The sequence below is a fragment of the Chrysoperla carnea genome, chromosome 2, assembly GCF_905475395.1.
Source record: "Chrysoperla carnea chromosome 2, inChrCarn1.1, whole genome shotgun sequence".
Taxonomy (NCBI): domain Eukaryota; kingdom Metazoa; phylum Arthropoda; class Insecta; order Neuroptera; family Chrysopidae; genus Chrysoperla; species Chrysoperla carnea.
In genome coordinates, this window is record NC_058338.1 from 80,084,650 (window position 1) to 80,112,261 (window position 27,612).

General features: G+C 28.7%; 1 protein-coding gene across 1 annotated transcript in view; it reads right to left on the bottom strand.

The window, feature by feature from the left end:
• Positions 1-27,612, bottom strand: part of LOC123292976 — a 290,099-nt gene that overhangs the window by 195,356 nt on the left and 67,131 nt on the right. The window contains exon 5 of the mRNA XM_044873690.1: positions 15,098-15,228. Coding sequence (XP_044729625.1) covers positions 15,098-15,228 — 131 coding nt within the window. The remainder of the gene's footprint in view (positions 1-15,097; positions 15,229-27,612) is intronic.

Sequence of the window (27,612 nt, forward strand, 5' to 3'; positions counted from 1 at the left end):
AAATCCATAGAACATTCCAGAATGTTCGAGAAAATTCTAGAAAATTCGATAGAAATCCATGGAACATTCCAGAATTTTCGAGAAAAATCGAAAGACATTTGCGACAGTAGCGCCATCTAGTGAAAATTGTACTATTGACAGTGGCGCCATCTATTGAAAATTATTAGAACTATTTTTTAAATCTATTTTCTATGGATTCCTAGATCATTTTTAATTCCACCCCCACCAAACTCCCCTATTCACAATGCACCCCCACCAAACTCCCTTATTCACAATGGGAGCCTAAGGGCTACCCAATGACATAATCCCCTACCGAAGGTCAATGGTTAGTTTTAGGGAAAATCGGGGACATACAAACAAACACTCTCTTTTTATATATATAGATTATTGTGTTTTGTGAACACATTCTATATAAAGGGCATTACTCATTAGCATGCAGTTATAAACAAAGGGTAGAAAATTTATTTTAAGTAACAGAAAAGTTACTCATTTGTGTGCATTTGTTTTCAAATATAATAGAAACAACATGTTTTAGTATTTTAAGTATTTTAAGGAGATATGCAAGGATTGAATAATACTATGGATTTCAATAAAACTTATTATTATTTTATCGTTCAAAGTTGGCTGAAAAACTGATGAATCATATAGCTTATCATTTTCAATTGGATATTTCTTTATCAAAAAATCTAGAGACTATCTCAAATATTTAGACAATCTTGTAATTTATAATAATAACAAAAAAATGTACAGATGATACAAAAACAAAATTTGAATTTAATTATTAATTCATCGAAGATCCATCATTTGATGAACAGAGACGACTATAGTTAGAGTATTGAAGAACGATATCTATAATATCAAATTTATAAGCATCACTTTCACACAATATATTATTTATTTTTGTAGTTGCTTGGTATTGTAAAGCTAAAAATAACTCATTACTGGACTACAAAGCATGTTTATATGTATGTTCCGTGCAATAAACCAAAACTTTTTTTCATTACTGTAGGGTTACAATCACCTTAAGCAGTAATTTTTCCTTTATTATTAATTTATTTACAAGTTAACTACGCATTGAGCATTAGTTTGCAGTTTTAAACATAGGGTAGAATATTGAGGAGGTAAAGTTTAAAAAGACGATAACTTGTAACTTGAATTTAACAACATAATGGGTAGGTACGTACTAATTTATATATTTTTTGCTCCTTTTTTATCAGTTACCAAAAAACCGTTGTAATATTTGAAGCTGTCACTAGCCGGTGCGAGAAACTTTTCTCAATGTTGAAAAGAAGGTCTTGTATAATTGTTAGGGTTATTTCTAGGAATATTATCGTCTTTTTCATAGTAGATTATAATCCTGTACCATGATTCACACATCATTTATCATGTATTACATGCTGTTATGCTGTAAAAATCATATAGGTATTTGTAAATTTTTAACCCTGGTACGATACTATCCCCTAATATTCTTCTACATATACTTTGAGAGAGCTGTGAGTTTTTAAAAAATAATAATAACCATCCCAAAATCCTTTAAGTAAATATTACTCACATATGAATTTCATATAAGCTATTATATAACTATATGTGTGTCGAAAGTCGTAACTAACGCGTAGAAAAATGTCGATAAAAAATTCTTATTAAATTTTTTTTTTCGCTTTTATATTATGATGATCGTTGTCAGTATAAATAGTAGCAGTAGTAAACACAGACCTGCAATGATTATGACTATCGTCTAGAGTACTGTTTTGTTAGAAGTATTATAATATTTTTATATTATGCATGGGCATATTACCTTTTCTAAAAAAAAATACTGTGTACCATATACATTATTAAATACCGCACGTTTAGTGAATCATCGAGGCCCTTGCAAATCAGAGCATTACCAGACCATTAATCATAGAAAATTTAATAATGCATTATTCTGTAATAGAATAAATAACTAAGCTCAGAGTAAGAGTGTTTTGAAACTCTGAATATGTTGATTGAAACCACACATTCAATACCTGCCTGAATAGTTTTAATTAACAAGTAAAATTTACAAAATAAAAAAAAAAAAACACCGAGAAATTTTTGGGTATGGAACCCTAAACTCGTACTAGTATCTAAGAACACACTCCATTAAATTGCCTTTTTTTTACAGCCTTCTCCAAGCTGAACCGATTTTGAGGATCATCGCCTATGAATCGCGAAACAAACAAAAAATCCAAATCGGTTCACTTCTTTAGGCGCTACGATGCCACATTATAATAGTTTCTGACAAATCAGATTTGCAAGGTACTCAGAATTAGACAATCTCGAATCGGAGGACAAGACAATGCCATATCTCAACTTCTTTAATCCCAATCAAATTTTCAACCAGATTTCCGTTAATTTTTCGTTTTAACGTTTTATTTCATGGTTTTCATCAAAATCGAATGTAAACAGTTTTTGAATTTTTTGAATTTTCTTAAGCATTCCTTTCTAAAACGATGTAAGTTCTGAATTTTACAAGGTTTCGATATTAAAAAACACAAAATGCACTTGAAATAAGTTTGTGACTTCAAGTTTCTTAGATAAGGGCTTTTCAAAGATACAGAATTCGAGGTTCTCGAATCTTGGAGTAAGAGAAGGCCGTGTCTGAAAAACCATAATCCTAATGTAATTTTTAACCACATTCTTGTTTATTTTGAGCTAATGAATGAGCTAATATTGTAAGTTTTTATTTTTCGATACTGATTTTAAGAATTTTGGATTATGAAAGTTGAATTAAAAAAATTTATTTTTTTGAAATTTTAAATTTTGTTTTGTAAAGAGGTTTTTGCAAAAATTAAAAAAAACTTTAGAAATTCGATATTGGTCTATTCAGCTAAATCTCTATTCGCGATGATCTTTCAAATCAGCTCAGTTTGGAAAAGACTTTGAGGAAAAAGGCAATTTAATGGAGAGTGTTCTTAGATATGTTTCAAATGCGAATTCAAGGTTCCGTAGCCAAAAAATGTCGGAAGTTTTTTAAATTTTGTAAATTTCACTTGTTCACTTTTAGTTTGACCCTGAAACGCTACAATTTTCCATCACCTCCCGTCACCAAAGAGCACACTGTACCATTATTCAACCGTTATCTACATGTTTATCATTGGACGTACGTACAATGCAGGTTTTTCATTTTATATTGACATAGTAAATATGAATCGTTTTAACACGTTCCACTAAATTGTTTAATGATGCTAAAATAGTAAAAATTTTGTAAATAGCTTCTTTTTTTTATATGTAACAAAATTTTCCACACAATTTGATTAAATTTAATAAAATCATAAATTTTGGCCAAATAGCAAGATATTTTTTCAAATAATAATCGGTATAAAGGAAGATTTATTAAATACTTTTGGTAAGTTTTACGAGAAAATTTTTTTATAGCTACCTGTATCATTTCATATTTCACGAAAATTGAGAAAATGCAGGAGTGTTTAAAAAATATAAAGACAGAAAACAAAAGGGATTTCTGATCCTTTGTTTCAAAGATATTCTGATATATATAATTGTAAATTCCTATATTTTGGCATTTATTCAGTACTATATTTTCTTCTTCTTGGGGATATTTTTTATTTAAAGTAAATATAGTGAAAAACTATCAATTTTTCGAGAAAATAATTTTTGGGATAGATTTTAATTTCATTCTAAAAAAATTTCTGGGAATTACATAAACAAATATTCACATTAGGTTTTTATTTGTAAAGACTCGAAAATGGTTTCATTATTAGGAAGCCCCAAATATCACAGACGGAAGATTAGAAAAAGTGCAGGATGCTTAATTTAATAACAACTAAGTATTATAAATACCTTAAAATAACAAGTGAAAACAAACAATTGATTGAGTTAATTGTTGAAATAGCATGCATACACACTTTTGATTACTCTATCACATTACACATACATACATGTCATATACACAAAACTGATATCCCCATATAATACATACTATACAATTTACGACTAATTTCCGGCCTCCCGAATAAACAAGGATTTTTACGAAAAAATGTTTCAAACAAAAATTGGTTATTTTTTTATAAAGAATATTTTTCACATTTAACTCTTGTTCTATCTCTAACGGTTTACAAGATCCAATTGACCTATGTTGCTCATTTACAAACTCGACCTAACTTTTTACGTCCTGAGTACGCTGTAAAAATTTCAGCTTGATATCTTTTTTCGTTTTGGAGTTATCGTGACAGACAGACAACCGAAAATGGGCTAATTAGATGATTTTATAAACACCTATACCAAAATTTTGTTCATAGCATCAATATTTATAAGCGTTACAAACTTGGGATTAAACTAATATATTACATATATGCATGGTATAAAAATGAAACTTTTGCTTTTTTTTTGTAAAAAAATATGTAAACTCTAATAAGATCCTTCGAAAAAAACGAGATGAATTTTTTGGCATAATATTCTATAAAGTACAATTAATCCAATGACCGGAAAAATGGATAATTTTCAAGATTTTTACAAAAAAAACTCCCTTATATTTCCCTTCATTACTTCAAACATAAAAACCTTTATGTCAATTTTTTTTTTACTTTTTGGAAGAATTTTTATTTTTAGTCAGCTTTACGTATAATAAATTTGGATAATTATAAATTTTTTAAAACGTAAAAATTCCCATATTATTCGAAAGAACACACTTAGATAAAGAAATTTTTTATTCTTAATTTAGCGTACAAATAGCAAAAATTGAATCGGTCCTGTTATAAATCCAACACGATAAATAACGATAACTCCCTTAAACGCAGCGATTATGAAAGTAATCGGAATATTATAATAATAAATCCGAAATAATATGCTATAATAATATGGGTCAAATTCATACCCTTAAATGAAAATTTTTATTATTTATAAAAATATGTTTGAAAATAATTTGAAAAAATAAAAAAACAAAATAAACATATATACATAAAATGTTACCCACATTTAAAAAAAACTTTCTAACTAAAAATAAATATACCACATAAACAAAAATGTATGAATAAATTAACATTGGAAAATTCTGGTGTGATGAATATAGTACGATCTCCATGTACAAACTACTATTAATATTGTGAATATGGAAACGGTAAAAATATTTTTATATTGTTTGTTATTTTTATGCCCAGGGTAACGGGTTTGATTCCCGCCGTCGCAACAAAATTTATTTTAATTAATAGTTATAATGGTCTGGTGTAGTTCATGGTATATGCATAAAGGAGGTGCATTCAATCTCTGAAAATAATTGAGGAGCTGATAAATGAAGTTATCAGCGGAAAAGGTGGTAAAACACGTATATGGTATCACAATGGGCTCTATAGTCTAAGTGTGTCCTTTATGAACAGCCAATATAAACTAACCTAGCCAAACCTTGTTTTTTTTATATACGAATAGCATATGTAAATTTCATCGTTTCCACACTCCCTCCTAACTTTTACAATACTTCCATTATAAAATAATAATTTGATGGTTGAAAGTGCGTTGATCCTCCCCTGGTTAAGGGCTATGTGATGTCACATTCAATTGAATGATACTGTGTCATGTGTCAGATGACATATGAAAGGGCGTAATTAGCACTTTTCAAAAACATATATAGTGTGTCCCGGATAGACGTAACTATACTTGGAAATTTCCTTCTTTTTCATTTTAAGAAAAAAAGTCATTCTTTATAAAAACTTTGCTTATTCTGACAAGTTTGTAGGCCTATTTAAAACTTCTTAATAATGTAAACTACCCTTTCTTTTTATAAGTTGACAAAATGTTATTCAGAAAAGTTGCTCGAAATTAACAATTATGACTGTATACAAAATATCACGAAGATCCGTGTATTTTGATCATTGCATCATTTTTTATTTAAACAAAAGTTCTAATTACAAAAAAAAAAAAACGTAACAACGAAAATAATAAATCAATTAGCATATACTATTCGAGAGTTTTTTTTTTTTGTGGACTAATTTAGAAAATAAAAAAGAAAATTATTTTCAAGGATAAACATTCACTAAGAATGGAATTGTCAAGGTTGGAAAAATCTTCTTAAAATTCAGTCATGAATTTGAATTTTGAGTCATAATTGTTAGTTAATTTCGAGCAACTTTTCTTAGTAACATTTTGTCAACTTATAAAAAGGATGGGGGTAGTTAATAAAAAAAAATAGTGATACCTACATACTTTCCAGAATGAGCAAAATTTTTTATAAAGAATAACTTTTTTTCTTAAAATGCAAAATAAGAAAATTTAGAAGTATAGTTATCTCCATCACACAGTATATTGTTACACTTTATCATGAACTTGTAACCCAAAAATACTTTTAAATGTGTACATTTTCATTTGTTTTCTCCTAGCATCTAAACTACTTATCATAATTTTACAATTTAGATATCATAGCAAGCGTCTTGATCATGCGCTGGTTAAGGGTTATATGACGTCACATTAAAAGAATATGGGGCCCTCTAGAGGACATAAAGTCATGAACAAAAAACAAATTTTAATTTGATGAAACCGTGTTTGGTATCAAATGAAAAAGTATACTGAGCACTTTTTAAATATATACCTTATGTCGTTATACTTTATACAAAATTATAACCCCAAAATAGTTTAAATTAAAGAATTTCAAAAACTAAAACTTCGCCGACTACAAAATCACGGTCTTAAAATTATGAAAACAAGAAAATATATTCATTTAAAATTTTTATGATAAGTAAAATCATCATTAGAGTCGGGGTACTTTTTTTCTTGTTTTCATACTTTTAAGAGCGTAATTTTGTAATCGGCAGGGTTTTGGAACTTTATTTTATTTATATACATATAGTACTCAAAAGTAAAAAAAAAAAACTAAACTAAAATCAACAAAATAACTAAACAACTAACAAAACAACTTAAATTGCAAAACGCGATGCAAAGCTAATTTTTTTGTATATTATTTGGACATCTCAGGAGGTTGTGAAACTAGGTTTTAGAAGCAAAAAAAAAAAAAAGTAATACATCAAAAACTGCTAAATTTGCCGCCTTTTAAACATAACGTTTTTTTTTTCGCTTTCAAAACGTAGTTTCATACTCCCCTAAGGGGTCCAACTAACATACCAAAAAAGCAGCTTTACATTACGCTTTGCAATTTTTGAATGTAAAATTTGACTGGCGTAACATGTTTATATAGAGGTTTGTTTTACATACATAACCAGGAAAAACACTTGATGAATTTTCTTTGATATATCACACACAAAATTATTGTGTGATAATGAATTTAACATACACATATAATATTTACAATATCATTCGTATTGTTTGTTATATAACATAACAGAGTACCGTAAACATTAGAACAACACAACAGCAAAAAAATTTAAAAAAAAATATATATATATATATATATTACTTTCAGTAAAAATATGTTAACAAGAGAACAACATTCACGTAATGCATATAGGGTGTGTTCTGGTGTAATAACTTCTATTGAACTAGTAACTTCTAGTGAACTGGTAACCCACATGTAATACAAAATTTTTATAAACTAGTAACCATTGAAAAATGCAATAATTATGATAAAAATGTGTTTGCGCTACTTTTAAAGTTTCGATATGTGGAGATAAGGAGAGTCGACATGCTATGATAGCATAAACTGTTTAAGGAGATATGCAAGGGTTGAATAATTGAGTGACAAAGTTTCCAAAAATCACAAAAAAATTTCTAGGTCATCGGTCTTTTTATTATTATTTTATCGTTCAAAATTGCATGAAAAACTGATAAATCATATAAGTTATTTTTTTCAATTGAATATTTTGATATCAAAAAATCTAGAGAGTGTGATAAAAAACTATCTAAAATATTTAGACAATCTTGTAGTTTATAATAATACCATTGAAATAAAAGGTGTCGATGATATAAAACAAAATTTTAATTTAATTATGAGTTCATCGATGATCCATCATTTGATGAATAGGGACGACTATAGTTAGATTGTTTATGATTGAAAAGAGATACCTTTATTGTCAAATTTATAAGCAGCACTTGCACACAATATAATATATATTTTTGTAGTTGTGTGGTATCGTAAAGCTAAAAATTACTTATTATTTGACTACAAAGCATGTTTTTGATTTATATGTATGTACCGTGCAATAAACCAAAACTATTTTACAATACTGTAAGGAAACAAACACCTTAAGTTATTATAATATTTATTGCTTACTAGCTTTTACCCGAGGCTTCTTACACGTTTTTGTCCTCAAACAACTGGTAAAGATAATTCAAAAGTAAATAAAATAATGAAAAACAAACAGGGTGAAGGAGATACAATTTATGGACATTTGATCAACCAAGGTTATCAGATATACTTCTTACACAAAAATTAAATTGTTGAGAAATATATTAAGTATTGCCTAAAAAATTGGAAATAAATAAAGATAACTAACTGACTCAAACAGTAAATTTAATCTGAGATGAAACTGTCTTTAATATCTTTGTTAATCCGTAAATCTGCATTATTATTTTTTGTCAAACATCCTATATAAATGTTTGTATGTTATTCTTCTAAAGAATAACAACATACAAGGTAAAAATTGTATAGAAAATGTATGTACGGGGCCATACATACAAACACACAATGGGAAATTTTACTTTAGGGCAACTTTTATACATACGATACCAACACATGTGATGCTACGAACATACTTCGCTTTACGAAACCATCATAATTCACTATTTTGTGCAAGGGAAAAGCGAAAAGGAATGGAGTTTATATGTATAATACAAGGGTTACTGTGTTGTTAAATTGAACACACAACACGATGGATGATGGCTGATGGTTTTTCGTGAATTGGTTTTAGCTTTGTACCGATATATGGGTTGTTTTATAAAATATTCGATTTTAACGCTAAGATGTCAGCGGTACAAGTAAAAAAGTAAACCATACTTCAAACACTCAGCTAATTTTTAATCCCAGAACCAAAAAAACAAACGAGGTGTTATAAGTTTGACCGCTATGTGTGTGTGTGTGTGCGTGTCTGTCTGTCTGTGGCATCTTAGAACCTAAACGGATGAACTAATTTCAATTTTTTGGTTCACTTGAAAGGTTATCTAACGAAGAGTGTTCTTAGCTATGTGTCAAGTGCGAGCTTGGAGTTCCGTACCCGGATCAAAAATTGGCGATTATGACATATAATTTTTAACATGGGGCCGTTCATGAAATACTTTCGCACTCAAGAGGGGGGAGGAATTCTGCTGAGTGTGACGCGATGTGACAAGGGGGCAGGGGGTCTAAGACAATGTGACTTTCGCTGCTTATCAAAAAAATTTATTGAAGAATTTCTTTCAGCTATTTTTTTTTCAGTTTTTTGTCATGATAAAAAGCATTCATTTCGAATAAGTAAATATACAGATAGCTAAATTTAATATTTCAATTTCAATTAAAATATTTCCAAAAATTTTTCCCAAAAAAAAAAAGCTCTCTAAGTATCTTTTTCATTTCATCTGATGTCCTTTACCATAACTTTGAAATTGATTTAAGAAGGTGTGTTATAAGAATAAATCGCATTTGTCGGGAGTTTTTTAAATTTTGTAAATTTCACTTTCACTGTTTCATAGGAATCATTTTCATAAAAAGTCTTTTCATTTTCATAAAAAGGCTAAAGATGCCTACTTCATAATACATCTACATGTGAAATCTGCCATATTTGCTCCCTGAGTTTTTTATAATTGCGATTGTTTGTCGACTTTTTTTTTATAAACATTATAGTTTGTTTTGATATATGAATTTTTGTAGCACAATTCTTTCATACAAAACAAGGACATTAAATTTCATATTTTTTCCTTTTTGATTTACATTTTGAACTTTAAATTTTTAATTTAGGTTAAGTGTTTTCATATAAATTTTCAGTTTTTATTTTATAGCTGTGTGTAAAATTTTTATTTCCTGACTACAAGTTAAAAATTTATGATAAATGAACTACCGATTTACTTTTTTAAACGACATAATGACCCAAATTAAAATAAAAACAATGTTTTATATAATTTTTCAACAATTTGTGTTGTAGAAATGGTTACAATAACCTCTTTTATACGTGTATGGTATGTGCGTATGTTTTACAAGATAATAACCAAACATTTCTATTAAATAATATGTATCTATGGGTGTTTAAAATATAGTTCCTTTTATTATCGCTAGAAAGAGTCTTTCTTACAAGCACTAATATTCAACATTGTCTATACAGGGTGTTTAAATAACTAACTAAGTCAATTGTTTATATGGACTTTTTTAATATCGATTTTAATGGAATTGTTTAAAAATAACAGTGGAATGTAAAGTGAATTCTACTCGTATTTATGAGAGCCAGAGTTATAGGAGTCATGTGAAAGAGACAACAATGTAAATGTTTGAAGTGTTGTTAAAAAAAAAATTGAACAACAACTTTGTTGTCCAAACAACAACAGCAGCAATCTAAAACATAAGCTAGATATACAAAAATATATACAACATATTTAATGTATAAAAGTGTACACACTTTATTATTTATAAAATATTAAAAATAATCCGCCACTCCATTCTGGCATGAAGAATTAAAATCACTGATCCCTATATAACTGGATAGAGGATCCCATGTATTAAAATTGGTTTGAATTTGAGATATACTAGTGCCATCAAATGGATGCCACCAACCACGTATTCTGAGGATGTAGATCCTCTATCCAGTTAAATAGAGATAAAATAAGATAAATTTTGATAATTAATTGTAGTAATATATTTGTCATTAATATAGTGGACGAATCAAAGAAAATTAGAAGTTTTATTTCTTCTAAATCCTAAAAAAATTGATATCATTTATTGTCGATTGCATTTTTATAATAATCTAAATTCTCATCGCTTGGAAGCATAGTGAAGAAAAATCTTCTCATCGCTTGAAAACGAAGTCTATCGCTTCGACCAAAGCAAAATATTGAAACTTATTTGTTTAGTAGACATCAATTAAAGCGTAAAAAGCCACTCTTTGTGACGTTTTATTAACTGTGGGTGCATATATACACAAACAGTCATACAGCCAAGCATGAATATTGATGTATAAAATTTTTTGGATAATTCTCCAACAGTAAGTCGTTTTCAGCAGCAGATACTCCATGCAGTAGCTTTTATTTAAGCAGAAACGACCTCCTGTTGTAGATATTCGTTCTGTGGAAAGAAATTAATGCATGCTGTGCTGTTAAATAGATAGACTATCTGCTGAACACTACTACTAAGTTATTTCATAGGACAATCTTAGTTCCCTTATTATAGCCTGTATATAGGAGAGACTGACTGATCAATCAACGCACAGCTGAAGTTCCTGAGTTAAATGACCTAAATGTGCAATGTATTTATGGAAATTCATACCATAAGAGATTAAAATGCGCGTTCGAAATTTGTATGAAATTGGGTCAATTTTGAAATGTAAACATATGAGTTCAAATCAAAAGTTTCTTATTTAAGGGGATAAAATAGCGCAAGATAGTTCTTATGAAACTCCGTAATTTTTTTAAATTAAAAAAAGTAATACAGTGTATTTTATTTCTACCCATGCATGACCTAATCAACTAATTGAGGTCTCACTAATGCACTTTCATCCCCTAATTTATCTCCATTAAAAATTAATTTTCATATAAAAGTAATTCCGTAAACTTCTCTAGCCTAGTGCTCATATATCTATTTTTACATATCGTAGTCTGTCACTACGATAACTCAAAAACGAAAAGAGATATCATGCTGAAAACTTACGTAAAAAGTGAGTTTGAGTTCGTAAGTCAGTAGCATAGGTCAATTGGGTTTGGTGTAATCTATCTTGTAAACCGTTAGAAATAGAACGAAAGTTTGAGTATAAGAAATATTGCCTATACAGGATATTTCAACAGTTAATTCAGTCAATTGTTTATTTTCACTTGTTTTTAATGTAAATTTATACATTGAACAAGGATCATCACATATTGTTGTTCTGTCATCTTGAAGTAAGACTGATTGTGTAAATAAACTATGACTAACAAACAATATACACACAACAACACTACATACGTGTTTGGATAAAAAAAATACCACTTGATTCTCTTCTATACATTTATGTATATGAAAAACATGTACAAGGAGTCAGACTAACACACCACGTACGAACGTAGAAGAGGATCATACTTATACACCACTTAGTAGTCATCAATCTATCTCAATATATTTTATACACATATAGAAGATGTAAAGATTGTTTAAACAATATTATGAATAGGTATAATATATACGAAAAGAGTGTTGCGTAGAGTGATATCCTTAAGAAATTGATGTTGAAGGTCAATACTTTACAAAATCCCAAATAGAGGAGCGTACATGGGTACATTCACTGGGAGAAAATTTCTGATTCATTCAGGTATATTAAAAGAATTGTGGGGGTACAATTTATGGACATCTGTTTTAACATGGTTATCAGGCATACTTGTTACATTTAAAAAAAAACTTTGATTTTGAGTGTTTTTTTTGTTACACTTTTTTTGGTTTTATCTTCCAACCAGCAAACAAATCAGAACAATAACGTGCGATAAGGAACATAGTTCCCAAAATTTTAAACTGATTATTTGATACATCTACTTTTATCTGTGTAAAACAACCGAAGAAGTTGACTTTTGATTATTGCATATTCATTGAAAAGAAGAGGTTCAAAAGATCGTCATTATTACATAATAAAAAAAAATTGTTTGTTTAACGGTTAGTTTTAATCATTTTTTCTCTTTATCCATTTACTTTTTTTCAGCAATAGTTAATATGTTTCTCAACAAAAATAATTTTTTTGTAAGAAGTATGTCTGAAAATCTTGGTTGAACAGTTGTCCATAAATTGTATCTCCTTCATCCTGTCTGTCTCAAATTATTTTATTTACTTATAAATGATCTTTGCCAGTTATTTAAGATCAAAAACGCGGACGAAGCCCCGGTTAAAAGTTAGTTAAGTGATAAACTAAGAAAAGTTTTAAGCGTGTTAAAACATTTAAAGAATGTTTAAGAACGATATTTAGGACACATGTCATCTTTTTAACACTTGTTTCTTAATGAAATTGATAAATTCATTTACGCATATCAATTCAAGTTGAAACAGCAGTGGTTGTCATTGTGGTGGTTTTTTTCTTAATATTTTCTTTTATTTATTTATTTGTTATGTTATTTAATAATAAATTGTATCATTTTTGTAAAAATGAGAACGGGTAATACTTGTTGCTTACTTTGATAACCGGAGGCATTCTATTATATACCATGTACAGACAACGCTACATGAAATGATGAAGAAGAAGCATTTGATGATGAAAGAAAAATATTGTATTTTATTGTACTCAAGCTATGAGACAAACAATTTAAGATAACAGATGACATAATAATATATTTATTATCATCATTTATATAATAATTTTCTACCGTTACGATTTGTGATTTCCTGCCCATACCCAAAAATATTATATCCATCCAAAATCAGTCGTATTGTAGTTAGTTAGTTAGATGGCACAGGGATATTTCGAATCCACTTACTAGGCTAAAAATTAGCCATAATAGAACAAAGACAGGTGAAAGTCCAATAATGATTAATCAATCTTAAGAAGGATTTATAAGTAATCTTTATATAAGAGCATCTGAAATATCCATACTAATAAACAAATACGGTCCGAAGTCTCACGCACCGGAAATTAATAATAATTTTACTGCATAACGGAACCCCATTTGTTTTACATAAAAAAGGAGTTTGAAGTAGTTTATTACAACTACTAGCAGGGAATATTCATGTTTTTTTGCTATAATAAAAGCTCATTCGTGTAACAAACGGCAGAGAAAATTTTTTTTTAATAACTGTAAAAACAACCGAGATGAAAGCCACCAAAAATTTGTTTGTATATCTTTTTAGAAAAACTGAATTCAGCATCTTATAGCAAACATAATATGGCGACAAATAGTTTGTCCAGTATCTCTGTATAATATTTGTCCATAATTACAAGTTTAAAAGGCTTGAATCATCTCTATTTTTTGGCCGATTTTAATTTTAATTTCATAGTTAGTTACGAAGTGTGCATTCTGGGTCTATTTCATCACCTACTCTAATTACAAAAAAAATTATATTTGCTTGTTTTTTGTTTGTCATGGATTAACTCAAAAACTACTGGACCGATTTTAAAAACTCTTTAACCAATAGAAAGTTACATTATCAGTGAGTAACATGAGTTGCAGTTTTTTTTTTCAAAAACATTAGGTTTCTGCACCAAAAAATTTTAACCCATGAAATTTGTTGGTATCAAATAAACTGAAAAAAACTTAATCGATTTTAGAAATGCTTTCACCTACAGAGAGCCATATTATCTACCAGTAACGTGTGCAAACATATAGCAAACAAAAAAGTAAATTAATGCAAATTGAATTTTGAGTTCATCTGATTTTCCGTAAAATTGATTGAATCTTAGTCTCGGACGCTATAGATATTCCATGTTGTCGAGGGTCTAAAAATAAAATTTGGTTCTTCTCTTCCAGGTATTTTCTTATATAGAATATCAAAAATCAAACAATCATTAATTGTAAGGTTGCTACTGAATTAGTATTGCCTGAAAGTCTCTGAAATATAGCACCTCATGTACGAGACTTTTCATAAAAGAAAAAGTAGATAGGTAAAACATTATATTAAGTTTAGATTCGATAACAAGAATTTCTGTAGATGTATTTATTAGGCAGCATTTGCTAACGAAGACTCAAATAGTTTTGTTAATATGTATACACACTTTGTTGTAGTAAATATAGTGTACAGATAATACACGGCAGACAGTTTTAACACCATTTAGAAACTGTTTTAGGTAGTAAGTTAATGCTTCCAGACTTCATTAATATTTTAGACTACTTTAAAACTATTATCATGCACTCTAGACGTATTATTTATGGTAATACAGGATGTTTCAGTTTATGCAATATTGCAACAAAAAAAACTTCCGTCCGTTTTTAATAAAACGCTTCGGTTGTTAAACTGAGTTCAAAAATGATCACGTTTTTGTTTCTGACATTGCATTCTAGACAATAAAAATTAACCTGTTGATATTACGATCAGAAGAAATTTCATACTTACATTATGAAACCATGTAATTTTATGTTCTTTCGGGTTTGATTTAATACTGCATTCGAAATATACATCATCACCTTCTTTAATTGCTTCTGGATCCAAAGTACTGCCTAAATGTAAAGCCACCTGTGGAGGATCTGTAACAAAAAATGTTTGCTTATTATTTGTATTTATATTTCTATAATATTTCATCAAAGAAATTTTTTATTAAATTTTTTATAAAATCGAAATTACTCTCTCGAAAAATTTCTTGCGGTATTTCTTTAGTTTAATACTTCGTTAATAATTGCTGTTTTTATATCGTCATATACCTACTAGTAAAGGTATTTTTACTTTATTGTAAATATTTTTACTACCTGAAACAATATTATCTTTCATTTGACAATATAGTCTCGTATACGTTTCATAAAATCGTTGAGTATAATTCAATGTTAATTAAATTGATAAAATAAAATTGACGAGTCTGACACATTAAGTTGTGATTTTTGTGTAGCTTACAAGTTTTCATGGAAGTTTACCTGAATTTTTCACAAAAAGATTACTACTACTAGAAAAAATATTGCTTGTCATAAACAAAATAATTTAGTAATTAATTCATCAGAAATTTTCCTATTCCTTCCCTATTCCTATACATAATAAATGTGAAAGTATGCATGTTTGCTTGTTTGCTTGTTTGTTACACCTTCACGCAAAAACCACTCAATGAATTTGGATGAAACTTGACATTAATATAGCTCATACATCAAAAAACACGTGAGCTATAATTTATAAAAAATATTTTTTTTCTAAATTTAAAAATTATATTTATTGTTTTATTTTGACATTTCATAAAACAGGCTGAAGGAGATAGAATTTATGAACATCTGTGCAAACAAAGTTATCAAACACACTTCTTACATTAAAAAAAAATGAAAACTGATTATTTTATAACAAATCCGCAATTATTTTTTTCCATTTTCTGGAAGCAACTAAATAGGCATGTCTGACCCAAAACGAATTTATGAGTCTTTATAATAACTGTTCCCAATAAAAGAGCCTTTAATCTTACAATCATACAGAGTAAAAATTATAGTAACTGATTTTTTAAATTTCAGAGGAAAACTTTCTGGTGTTTAGAAAATGGTAGAAATAAGAAAAAGCATTTTCAAAAAAATGTAATTACACAAAACAAAAAATCCATTAAAATATTTTCTCCAACATTTACAAAAAAAAAAATCAAAATAAATTACTTAGTAAATATTTACTGAGATATAAACTTAGTTTAAATTTTTAAAATATTGCTCTCTCACATATATTTTGAAAAAAAAAAAAAAATGAAAATTATAATTTTTTTTTCATTCGTATGTTACCGTGTACTGTGCTATTTAAATATTTATTATGTGTACAGGTATACTACAGAAGCTAAATTATGGTTATTAAAATTAATCTAATTTGCATCTACATGCAAAATAAATTCTATAATTGTATAAAAGTATTCCATTAAGTAAACTTACAATTTATTCGCATTTCACTATTTGTTTGTGTATTTTCTTTGTGTTTAATTGAATAGTTTACAGTTCAGATTTTGTAAGGTTGCGGCAAAAATGAATTATTTTATTTTATTTAAGGTAGCACAGGCTTTCCGAACGTCCTGAAATAAGCTGATGGCACAAATCAATGTAAATCTGATATGAGCATTGGGAAATCGGAACATTCCAGAGAATTGTAAAGGCCAACAATCTTGGACCTGGGCTAGGCTTCAGGAACTGCTAGGCTGAGCAACTGGGCTTACCAATGCTTCATTATTAGAATGAGAACTCATTTGAGTGAGTCTTTCTTTGATAGTATCTTCGATCTGAAGTAAGTAAACGCTAAAGCACTTAGTGTTCTTAAACAGCTTCAAATAGCTCATAGAATGGGACCCGGACAGTCACTCTAATCTAGTTTAACCAAACCATTGTTAGAGAGAAAGAAAGAGAAAAAGAGAGATCAAAAGTAATGACTTAGTAGACCTGTAGAAAATTAATTTAATTAATAGTTGTGATGGGCTGGTGTAGTGCATGATATATGCATGAAGGAGGTGCACCCAGCCTCTGAAATTGAGGAGCTGATAAATGAAATTATCAACGGAAAGGTGGTAAAACACATATATGGCATCACAATGGGCTCTATAACCTAAGTGTGTCCTCCGTGGACAGCCAATATTACCTAACCTAACCTAACCTAGTCGATCTGCGGGCTAGGAAAACTCACCATTCTTAATATTTTGCTACCTATCATGAAAATTGATTGTTTCTTTTTCTTAGTGACAATGAACTGAAATACCATTACCATCTTGGGTAGAATCATTATATAAATATTGCGAATGTAAACTGAATTCCAAAGCGTCTTTGGCAGTAATTTAAAGAATTAAAACAATGCCAATTGTCATTAATTTTGGAACATTTATGAAGTCAAAGTTGGCGTCTTAGTGTTTATTGTTTATTGTTCCTACAATAAACAAAACGTTCGGAAGCTACCGAATCGACTAATAGTAATTTTGAATGATTTCATTATGTTATAAGGGACGAAGCGAGCCTCTATAGCGTCGTGAAACTTATCGTAAACTACTCTGTGATTATAGTTGGAGAAATTTACGTCAAAATATTAATGTGTGCTATTTTTATCTCTAGAATACTTATTCCAGATATCAAACCAGAACAATTTAAAAAATTTGACGTTACGATGACATTTTTGTTTCTTCAATTTTCAGAGAGGGACTGAAAATTGAGTGAGGGAGATATCAAGGTGAAATATTTATAGCTTGCTTAAGACGTAAAAAGTGAGGTCGAGTTCGTAAATGAGCAACATAGATCGAGGTCTTGGGTATATATATAGATAGTATGTATACACAGGTACCTATTGTTTATATTTTAAATTTATACGTTATATATATTATGTATGTGTTTGTTTATCTTTCTTTACTTACATGCTGTAAAAAACCAAACGAATGAGTAATCAACACTCACTATAATACATGGTATTTCAATAATTTGTTTGTTTTCACTTGTTCTGGTATACGTTTGAAATGTTATCCAAATGAATGACCCTGTACATAAGAACACTATTAATAATAATACACATTTATACTTGCTTGCATACATGAACTTGGTAATAATAGTAACACCGTCTATATATAAATTATATAAAATAATACATTTAATGCAGGATTATTGTAATAGACGATGAACCTGAGAAAACTACTCGCTAACTTTACGATTTATTCTTATTATCTCTATAAAGTTAACAATGCCACTTTCATCGTTAGAATAAACATTTGTTAAAATAAGTCATAACTATTTAAGGTAGAAATAAATTTGCAATAATTTGCAATAAATGCAATAAATGACGGAAACGCATATAAATAATGCAAGCGCAGCGAGTTTCACTGTTTCAGTCAGGCTTAAGGCCGAAGCCTGTTCAGGAGATACTTGTGAAATGTGTGTTTAGCGACTGTGCTCAACGGACGGCGGAAGACCTAAGCATAGTATAGGTATTAATGAATTAGAGCTGCAGGTTAATTAAGATTAATAATCGCTGATAAATAGTTACAACTAAATAAATTATAAGTAAAACGAAGTTCACCGGGTCATCTAGTATACAATAATAAGCATAATAACTCTTCGGACGATCCCTGCAATAAAAAACCGTGAACGCCACAGTTCCTTATTTCTCTGTTTTTTAATCGAAATCCTACAATGATTCCACGAGCCTAAAGTTGTATAGTATGGATTTGTTCGGTAATTTGTTCACAATTAAAATAAAGCTGTGTTCTTGCTATGAAAAATATATCTATCTCAGCTTGTATGAGCATGACAACAATGTTTGATTTAAAGGCTCAAAATTTGTTTGTAGGTAGTCTTTTACTCAAAGAATATGTGGTTAAAATTTCAGCTTAGGTATCCGTGCAAATTTTTAAGAAAAAAGTCATTAAAAATCGATATAAAATACATTGGCTCTTATGGAGGAATCTCAAAAAACGACATATTTTGGCAGTTTTTGATAATTTTCATTTGGAATGAATGAAAACAAATTTAAAAAAAACTTTTTAATAGAAAGTAAACATATTAGCAATGAATTATAAAAGTAAAAAACTAAGTGTCTCCGTCCATATAAGGGATGTAAGAGCAGGGTAGATTAAGGGTTGAAATTATTTTTATATTATTTTCAACTTTGATGATGAATTTTGTTATAACTTCATGAATGTAGACGAAAAATAAGAATAAAATTTTTCGATATGTGTCTTGGTTTTCGTAATATCGAAAGCTAAATAATTAAACAAAATTTTCAATTTTCGATATTTTGAAAATTAAGCCAGATATCGAAAAATTTTATTCTTACTTTTCGTCTTATATCGTCAAGTAATAATATAAATTTATCATCAAAATTAAAAATATCTATTTTTAAATTTGTGCCCCCACTACCATGCTCATACATCCTTAAGAACTTATCATAAGCAATTCAAAGTTTGAAAATGAGGCGGCAACTTAACAATGGCTTACAATAATAGTTGTATAACATTAAACTGTTACAAATAATACATATATGTGGGATATGGCAAACAGACTGAACTGAATTAAATTAAACACACACTCATAATTCCATATTTATAGTGACAGGGTATATGTGGGCATAACCAAAGGTGGTAAAGCTAATATTACGTCTAGCTACTATAAAATAACTGTACATTGTGTAACAAAAGCCCATGTTTGGCTAATTGGAATTAGGAAGGAAACAAATCAAACTATGTTTGGCTGATTAGAATTAAAATTCTATGAATCTTTTTAGTTGCCTTTTGGATAATAGACCACAAGCCCACGCCGAAAATGCTTAGTGATTATGATTCCTTCCGATACATTAATTATCCGTTGGTTGTCTTTCGCGAAGACAATGGAATTTTGCAGACCCAATCTTCAAATTGAAAAATATAAGCTTTTTCTTATTATTCCATTTGGAAAATTATCGAATAATAACTAGATAAACTATTTGGCTAATATTCATTAAAGTAGTGTGTCCATTGAATGTGACCTTGAGAATTGAAATTTTTTAAGGGCCGGGTCTAGCTGAAGAGAATTCTTCATAATGAAAAATTTACTAATGTAAAAGTTTCCCTACGGGACACAATGTACACTTCTAACACCTAACGAACATAAAGTCTCAAGGATGATGTAATTAGTCAGTTTTTTTCAGAGCTTCGACCTGTTGCCTATATGTTTGACTAGTTATAATTTCAGTGAGTTTGTTTAAATCAAACTTAAGTTCTTCTATTTTTATTGACATTTTTTTCTGATGTGCATGTTAACACTAAGTCAGTCACAATACAATATGTTAATAAAATGACCGAAAGTTTTCAAATGTCGGAAAGTTATTTTTCAAGTCTTGGAAATAGTAGTTGTTTTTATATTATTACTAGCTTGAAACCCGCCTGATTTTAGTATTTATAATATGTAGGGAAAGGGATGACTTTCTTGTTTTGGTATACAAAAAAAAAAAATTGGCAGTTGGAAAATCGAAAGCTTAATTTTTAGTTTCTAAGCTTCTAACCAAAATTTTCTGTATTACCAAACTCACCGTTATCAATCTTCCATAAGAGAAGTAAAGGGAGCCAGTGGAAAATAGGAGGAAAATATGGCAAATCTTCCAGCTACTGGATTTTAGACATGTTAAAAAATGAATAGGATTTCTTACACGCGGTAAATACATATGTATTGAACATAGCCCTTCGCTTATAGTATTACGACCATTGTTACTAGTTTTTGTATCTCTTCAACACTAGAGCTATACTATTTCTAACTTTTTATTATATGGCCGGTATAAAATGCAATTTAATGTAGGAAGAGGATTTTAAAACACCCATATACAGTCATATATAATTCCCAACGGATAATAACATACAACTATGGACTGTCTACAAATACGAATTTAGAACAATTACAATTTTTATTTTTTATTTTGGTTGAAAAAGTACGGACGGAATACAGCAAACATATTTACTAATCCTTGAATTTGAAACTCAAGAATATCTATATTGAATTTTATTTTTGTTTTTTTTTTTTGCATCGACAAAAAGATGCCCTTTCACGCTATAAGTACGAAATGGCTGGGCTTCTGTGGACCTGCTATTTAATTTTAAAGATTCCGTTCCGAGTTTCTATATTTTTACAAAACTTATGAACATGGTAAGTAGCTTATTATTTATGCTCCTTTTCACCAGTTTCGCTTTTGCTAATTGAAATCACAATTAAATGTAAAATTATCAAAAACAGTTTATGAGAATAGGGGATTGGGCTAAATTATTTTCATCACTTCACATGAAGAATTCTCATTTCACAAATAGAAAAGCCATTTGGTTTTTTAAAATCTTTACTAGTATGCAAGATATCAACGTTTAAAATTCCTTATTAAACGAAGAGGAATGTACCCATTAGTGACGTCATACGTGGGTATCGGCATAGAGATTACATATAAAGCTTTGTTCTGCTGAAATGAGATTGAACCTTTGAACGCAATCTTTAATTGCTTATAACTTCTTCATCAAGTCTAGTTTTACATTCTTATGGGTAATATGGCCAATTCGACATCCGGATTATCCCTTATTTAAGTGTTTGAAATAAAATTTCCAATTCGCCCCGATGTATAAATCAATTTTTGTATTATTAATACGTATTTCGACTAGAACGAAGTCTTCATCATTAAGAATTAGCTTAACTGGTCCCTACTTTGAATACTTTAATTTGTTTGAAATAAGAACAAAAAACTTTGGCGTTAGATAATAGGCAAGAACTGTTTGTCAATAAACCATTAAAATTGGTGCAGCCATATTGATTAATTTGAGAGGCAGTTTGTGTACGTTGTTCGTAAAACACTACATTATATTTGAAATATTTGTATTAGCTTGACTGTACACTTATTAAATCATTTTATAAAAGATTTAAAATATTCTAACCACAAAAGTTTCAGTTTGCAAATTATTGTTGTTATACTGACTTTATGATAAACTATTGTATTCTGTCTGTACGCTGGCTGACTAAATAATAACAGTTTTATAAATCCTTTTCCTAATTGGTGGTTTATTAAATTTTATTTAATTATCACCTGCTAAATTTTAAAATTAATAGACTCAGGGATTATAAATTTATATATTATTCGAGATCGACTTTTATTAAAAGTTCTATAATTAGTTCTACATGAGTAGAAAGATCCTTTTTTTTTGCACTGAAATCGTCAAAATGTTAAATAATTATAATACATAAAGTTGCAAAAAAATGGAGGGTGGCATCGGTGCCATTAAGGTGGTTGGCTGATAAGTCCCCGGTCTGACACATAGATGGCGTCGCTAGTATTAAATGCATATTATTTTTATATAGTACCAACCTTCAAATGATTCGTGTCAAAATTTGACGTCTGTAAGTCAATTAGTTTGTGAGATAGAGCGTCTTTTGTGAAGCAACTTTTGTTATTGTGAAAAAAATGGAAAAAATGGAATTTCGTGTTTTGATAAAATACTGTTTTCTGAAGGGAAAAAATACAGAGTCCGGAAACTCATTATCAAGCCAAGTTTTTGCTTCCACTGTATTTTTTCCCTTCAGAAAACAGTATTTTATCAAAACACGAAATTCCTTTTTTTCCATTTTTTTCACAATAACAAAAGTTGCTTCACAAAAGACGCTCTATCTCACAAACTAATTGACTTACAGACGTCAAATTTTGACACGAATCATTTGAAGGTTGGTACTATATAAAAATAATATGCATTTAATACTAGCGACGCCATCTATGTGTCAGACCGGGGACTTATCAGCCAACCTATTATACAGAATTATGCATACCTTACTCGTTAGTTGGCAATCTAGCAGTGGTAGCTAAAATAGACTGCGTGGAACGCTTCCTTTAGCTGGAATTGAATTCATTACAATAATAATTAAGAGCTCAAGGTTCAACTTCTAAAAATTTTCATCAGTTAATTATGACTAGTAAATACCATTAGTTCAGAAACAGAATATAATGAAAGAAGCGAAAGATGAAAAGCTTCTCGCCTTTGTTCTTTTATATAGTATCTAGTATACCTTAAGGCAAAACAAATTTCGTAACAAAAAAACTATTGTTGAACGTTTAATATTTTATCAAACAATTTTTTTGCTACTAAAACTATTATATAAAAAAATGACAATTTACCGAAATGGATGATATGAGTTTATATGGACTTATGTTTATAATGGAAGCAGAAAAAAATACAATATATATTAACAAGAAAACTTTTTTAACGAAAAATGTCAAGTAATAAAAATTTATTTAAAAAACAAAAACTCATGTAGTAAGTATTTTCAACTTCCTGATAGGAAACTATAGTTTGAAATCCGAAATTTATTACATTTGGGAGGTATTAGGGGGGTATTCTGGGCTAAAAGCCTAATTTGTAGGCGTTTTTATTGACTTTATAAAAAAAAAATTAGAAAAAAGGATGTATTCTTAAATGTCTAACCTTTTAAAGTATGGGGAGAGGGATATAAATTGAGTGGAATATGGAATAATCATGAAATTTAAATTTGGTTTAAATTTTTTTTTCCGTCACTTTATTGGCTGGACATTTCAACTAAACCATAATTTAAGTTGCAGGTCACATATTAATACGTCATCAACAGAGAGCGCCAAAATACTATGTTTAAATATCTCAAAATTGTTCTGTATTTTAAATAATGTTTTACACTTAATTAACGCATTTTTAAACAGTATTTATATTTTTTATTATGCTATAACGGTGTAAGCAATGCATTAAAAATATAAAAAAATACATGAATATTCCCTATTATTCATCAGTATCATAGTTTAAGAACGAAGATTTAGTGAATAGTAGTCGAGAAGAAAATGCAACGACAAAGTCTACCAATTTTAACTCTCAAGCAAAAAACTGGTCGATAATACTCTTCAATTACTACACTAGGGAATGTGATGTCTAAGAAGCAATTTCGGGATAATGTTTTCTTAATAACCTGGGGAAACTGGATATGGATATAAACATGTTTTTTTTTTTTGCCAGATTACCGATTTGACAGAAGATATTTCCCTTTTCATTTCATAATAAAAATTTAACTGGCCTCCAAGATCGTGTGAACCAACGTAATCTAACTCCCATAAATTAATTTATTTGGGAATATGTAAAGTCACTTGTCTACGCCGATAAACCAGAGATGGTTAAACACTTAAAACATAACATTCGAGGAGTTATTTTCGAAAAGTTGTGCGAAAAATGTGAGCAAGTTAGGCATCCAGATTGCGCCAACCACATGAATGAATTAAAATAGAACAATATTGATCTTATTTCTAAAGATAACATTCACTACTGGTTGTTTTTTGTATAATATCATATGATGTGTTGTATAGTTATAGACAAGATACGTAAGGTATAAGGTACACTTGTTTTGTATTTTATTTTTTCGGCATTTACGATTAACTTTATTTCGGTAAAAGCACGTTTTAAATTATATTTTGTTACATTGAATATTATTGTTATTGTTCAATTTAAAAGTTATGGAATAATCGTATGAATTGTTGAATGTTTCATGTTTGGTATCACTTTGGGAACTGTTGATGTGTTTTTTTTGAAGTACTTACATTGTAACTGAAGTACTTTAGAACAGACAAAAACTATACTAAAGTCTGAAGTTAAGTATTCAACACTTCACAAGAATGTTATTTAAATTTGGTTTTTTCAAATAATTTATTTATTTTGTTATTTTGTAAACTTGTTGACAAAAGTTGCGCGGTTTGTATTTTTAATACCGAAAAAAAGTAAAATTGTTAGAAGTTTTAAACGTCTCTCTGTCCGTGAATCTATCAATTGGTATCATAGATTTTTAATACGGTTTGATGTGGTAAATAGCTCAAAGACCATGATCTGAAAAGTTTTATTGATTAAATTAAGACTCATAGAAACGTAAATTCTAGATGCACATTATGCTCCCAAAAACAGACACGAAAACATCATACTCATCGAAACGAAATTCGTTAGCTATGGCTTTTGCTTAATGTTTTAGAACAAATGTGTTCATTTACAATCCCCGATGCTGTAAGTATCAAACGATACCGCAACAAGAGGAGTAAAGTACTTAATTTAACAATCAGACTTAAGATATTATATTTTATTTCTCAAGCCTAAATTTTCCTGTCCACGCGAAATGTTCCTTATTTCTCTATTCAATTCCATGATTTAAACCACTTTTTAAAGCTTATTGTTCTGGCTTATTTCTCTAGCCTTTTTTTCCTATGTACGCGATATCTTCCTTATTCACTCTAAAAATGTACCGCTTAGGAAAAAACAGTCAAGAGAAATAATATTTAAATTTAATTTTGTTCATTATGTAATTTGTATATCATATCTGTAATAAAATTGCCTATAAATCAATAGAAAATAAATTAGTATTAATATTTTGTGCCGCACCACGGATTTCTTCACGGGTCGGGCTAGTACTATCTCAGTATGAGCGGTGTAAGCACTACATTTGGTCATTGCGGGACACCTAATAGTATTGAAATAATAAACCCTTCTTTTATACATTTTGCAATGACAAACCACACTTGAAAAACTAATCAAGAAATTCTGACAATTTATAGAATATATCTCTCAAACAGTTTTAATGAAAATGTTAATTATGCAAATTTTTTTTTAATTTAACAAAAACTATTTATCTAGCAAAACTAACGTCAATGAAGTTATAATGTATATACTTAGTTTCTAAAAAAAAGTTCATTCATGAGTGTAATACAAATATCTATACGTTCAGTATGCCAGGAGTGATAAAACCTTTAACTTTCATTGGTCCCATGTGAGATAAAACATATAAGAATATGGTTTAATGCTGATGAGACAACTAAAGTTTAAATTTTTTTGTAAAAAAAAAAAAAAAACATCATTTAATTCTATTAGATGTGACAGAATTACGTACACTTAGTACTATTTGGATATTTAAATAATTTTCATAAGCATTTTAAAAATAAAAGTTCAAACTAATGACTACGGTGGAAAATATTTTAAAGTATTCAATAGTTACGCTAATTTCAAAAATACATAGAATATGAGATTCTAATTTTTAACCGACTTCAAACAAAAAAAAGAAGATTGTCAATTCGACTGTATTTTTTTTATGTGTGTTACCTCAGAACTTTCGACTCGTGAACCAATTTTGATGATTCTGTTTGAGGCTGGTGCTTCCCGTGTAGTCTCAGTTCATTTTCGTCCAGTTTTGACAACGGCATCCATGAGAAAACCATAAAAGTCTTAAATTTGCATTAAGTATGCACGACAAGAGGACGAAAGACTCAATATCACGCCAACCGATTTCGATAATTCTTTTTTTAGAGACAAATTAGTTAGCGTACTTCAGATTCACTAAAAATCACAAATTAAAAAAAAAAAACTTTTAACAAAAATAAAACCGACTTCAAAAGAAAAGCTTTTCCAAAATAAATTAATATGCACTAAAAAGTAAAAAATTATAATGCAGTTAAATTTAAAAGCTACATTAGCTTGGCTGACACCGACTCCAAATATAACAATAATTTTAACTACATTATATTAACGTTATTTTTTTACTTTTTAATGCAATAATCTGTTTTGGAAAAGTTATCTTTTGAAGTCGGTTTTCTTTTTGTTAAAAGTTTTTTTTATTGCTAAATCTTATGTAGCCAACCAAGAGCTTTCATTTCATGTATCTAGAGCTATTTTCCTAAAATATTAAAAATTAGGTTGCAAATTTGTAATCAACTTCCAGTCCTTGACCTCTTTGTTCTAACTTCATATCAACTTTTTATATTAAGATAGGTATGTCAAAAATGAAAATGATACCAAGAATTTGAAAATTTATTAATTCATTAATCATAGGTAATTTTATGTGTCTTTTGTGAAAAATTTATATCAATTTTCTGCAGTTTTTCATTTTTATAGACAGTTCTTAATTTTGAAATAGTTATAATACTTAAAGCTTGAAGAATATCTATTGATAAAAATTTTTATGTAAATTGTTACATTTTTAAAAGTACTTATTGACTAAAAAACCAAAATTTATTATTTCAAACGATAAAACGATAGAAATAGCCAACTCAAAACAATAATTTAAAACAAGCGTTAAAAATGTTCAAGATTTCGAAAGTTTTGAGAGTTTTTTCTGAAAAAAATAAGAAATAGAACGATGGAAATCCAATATAATAAATTGAAACTGATCAAAATTATGGAAATAATATAATTTGTAGGGATAAAACTTTTGAAATATATACTTTGAAAAAAATTTTTACTCGTAAAATTGTATATTGTAAGATATTTGATAGAAATGGTTGGAAAATCGAAAATTTGTGTATTTAAATTAAAATATTAATATAAAGCTTATTTCGTAATTAACGTAACCTAAATATTATTACGTAAGTACGTTGGGCTATAATTCAAGATAATGTAACGGGTAATGGGTAAAAATTACAAATGACTTTAGAAAATAAACTATTTTCTAAATAAA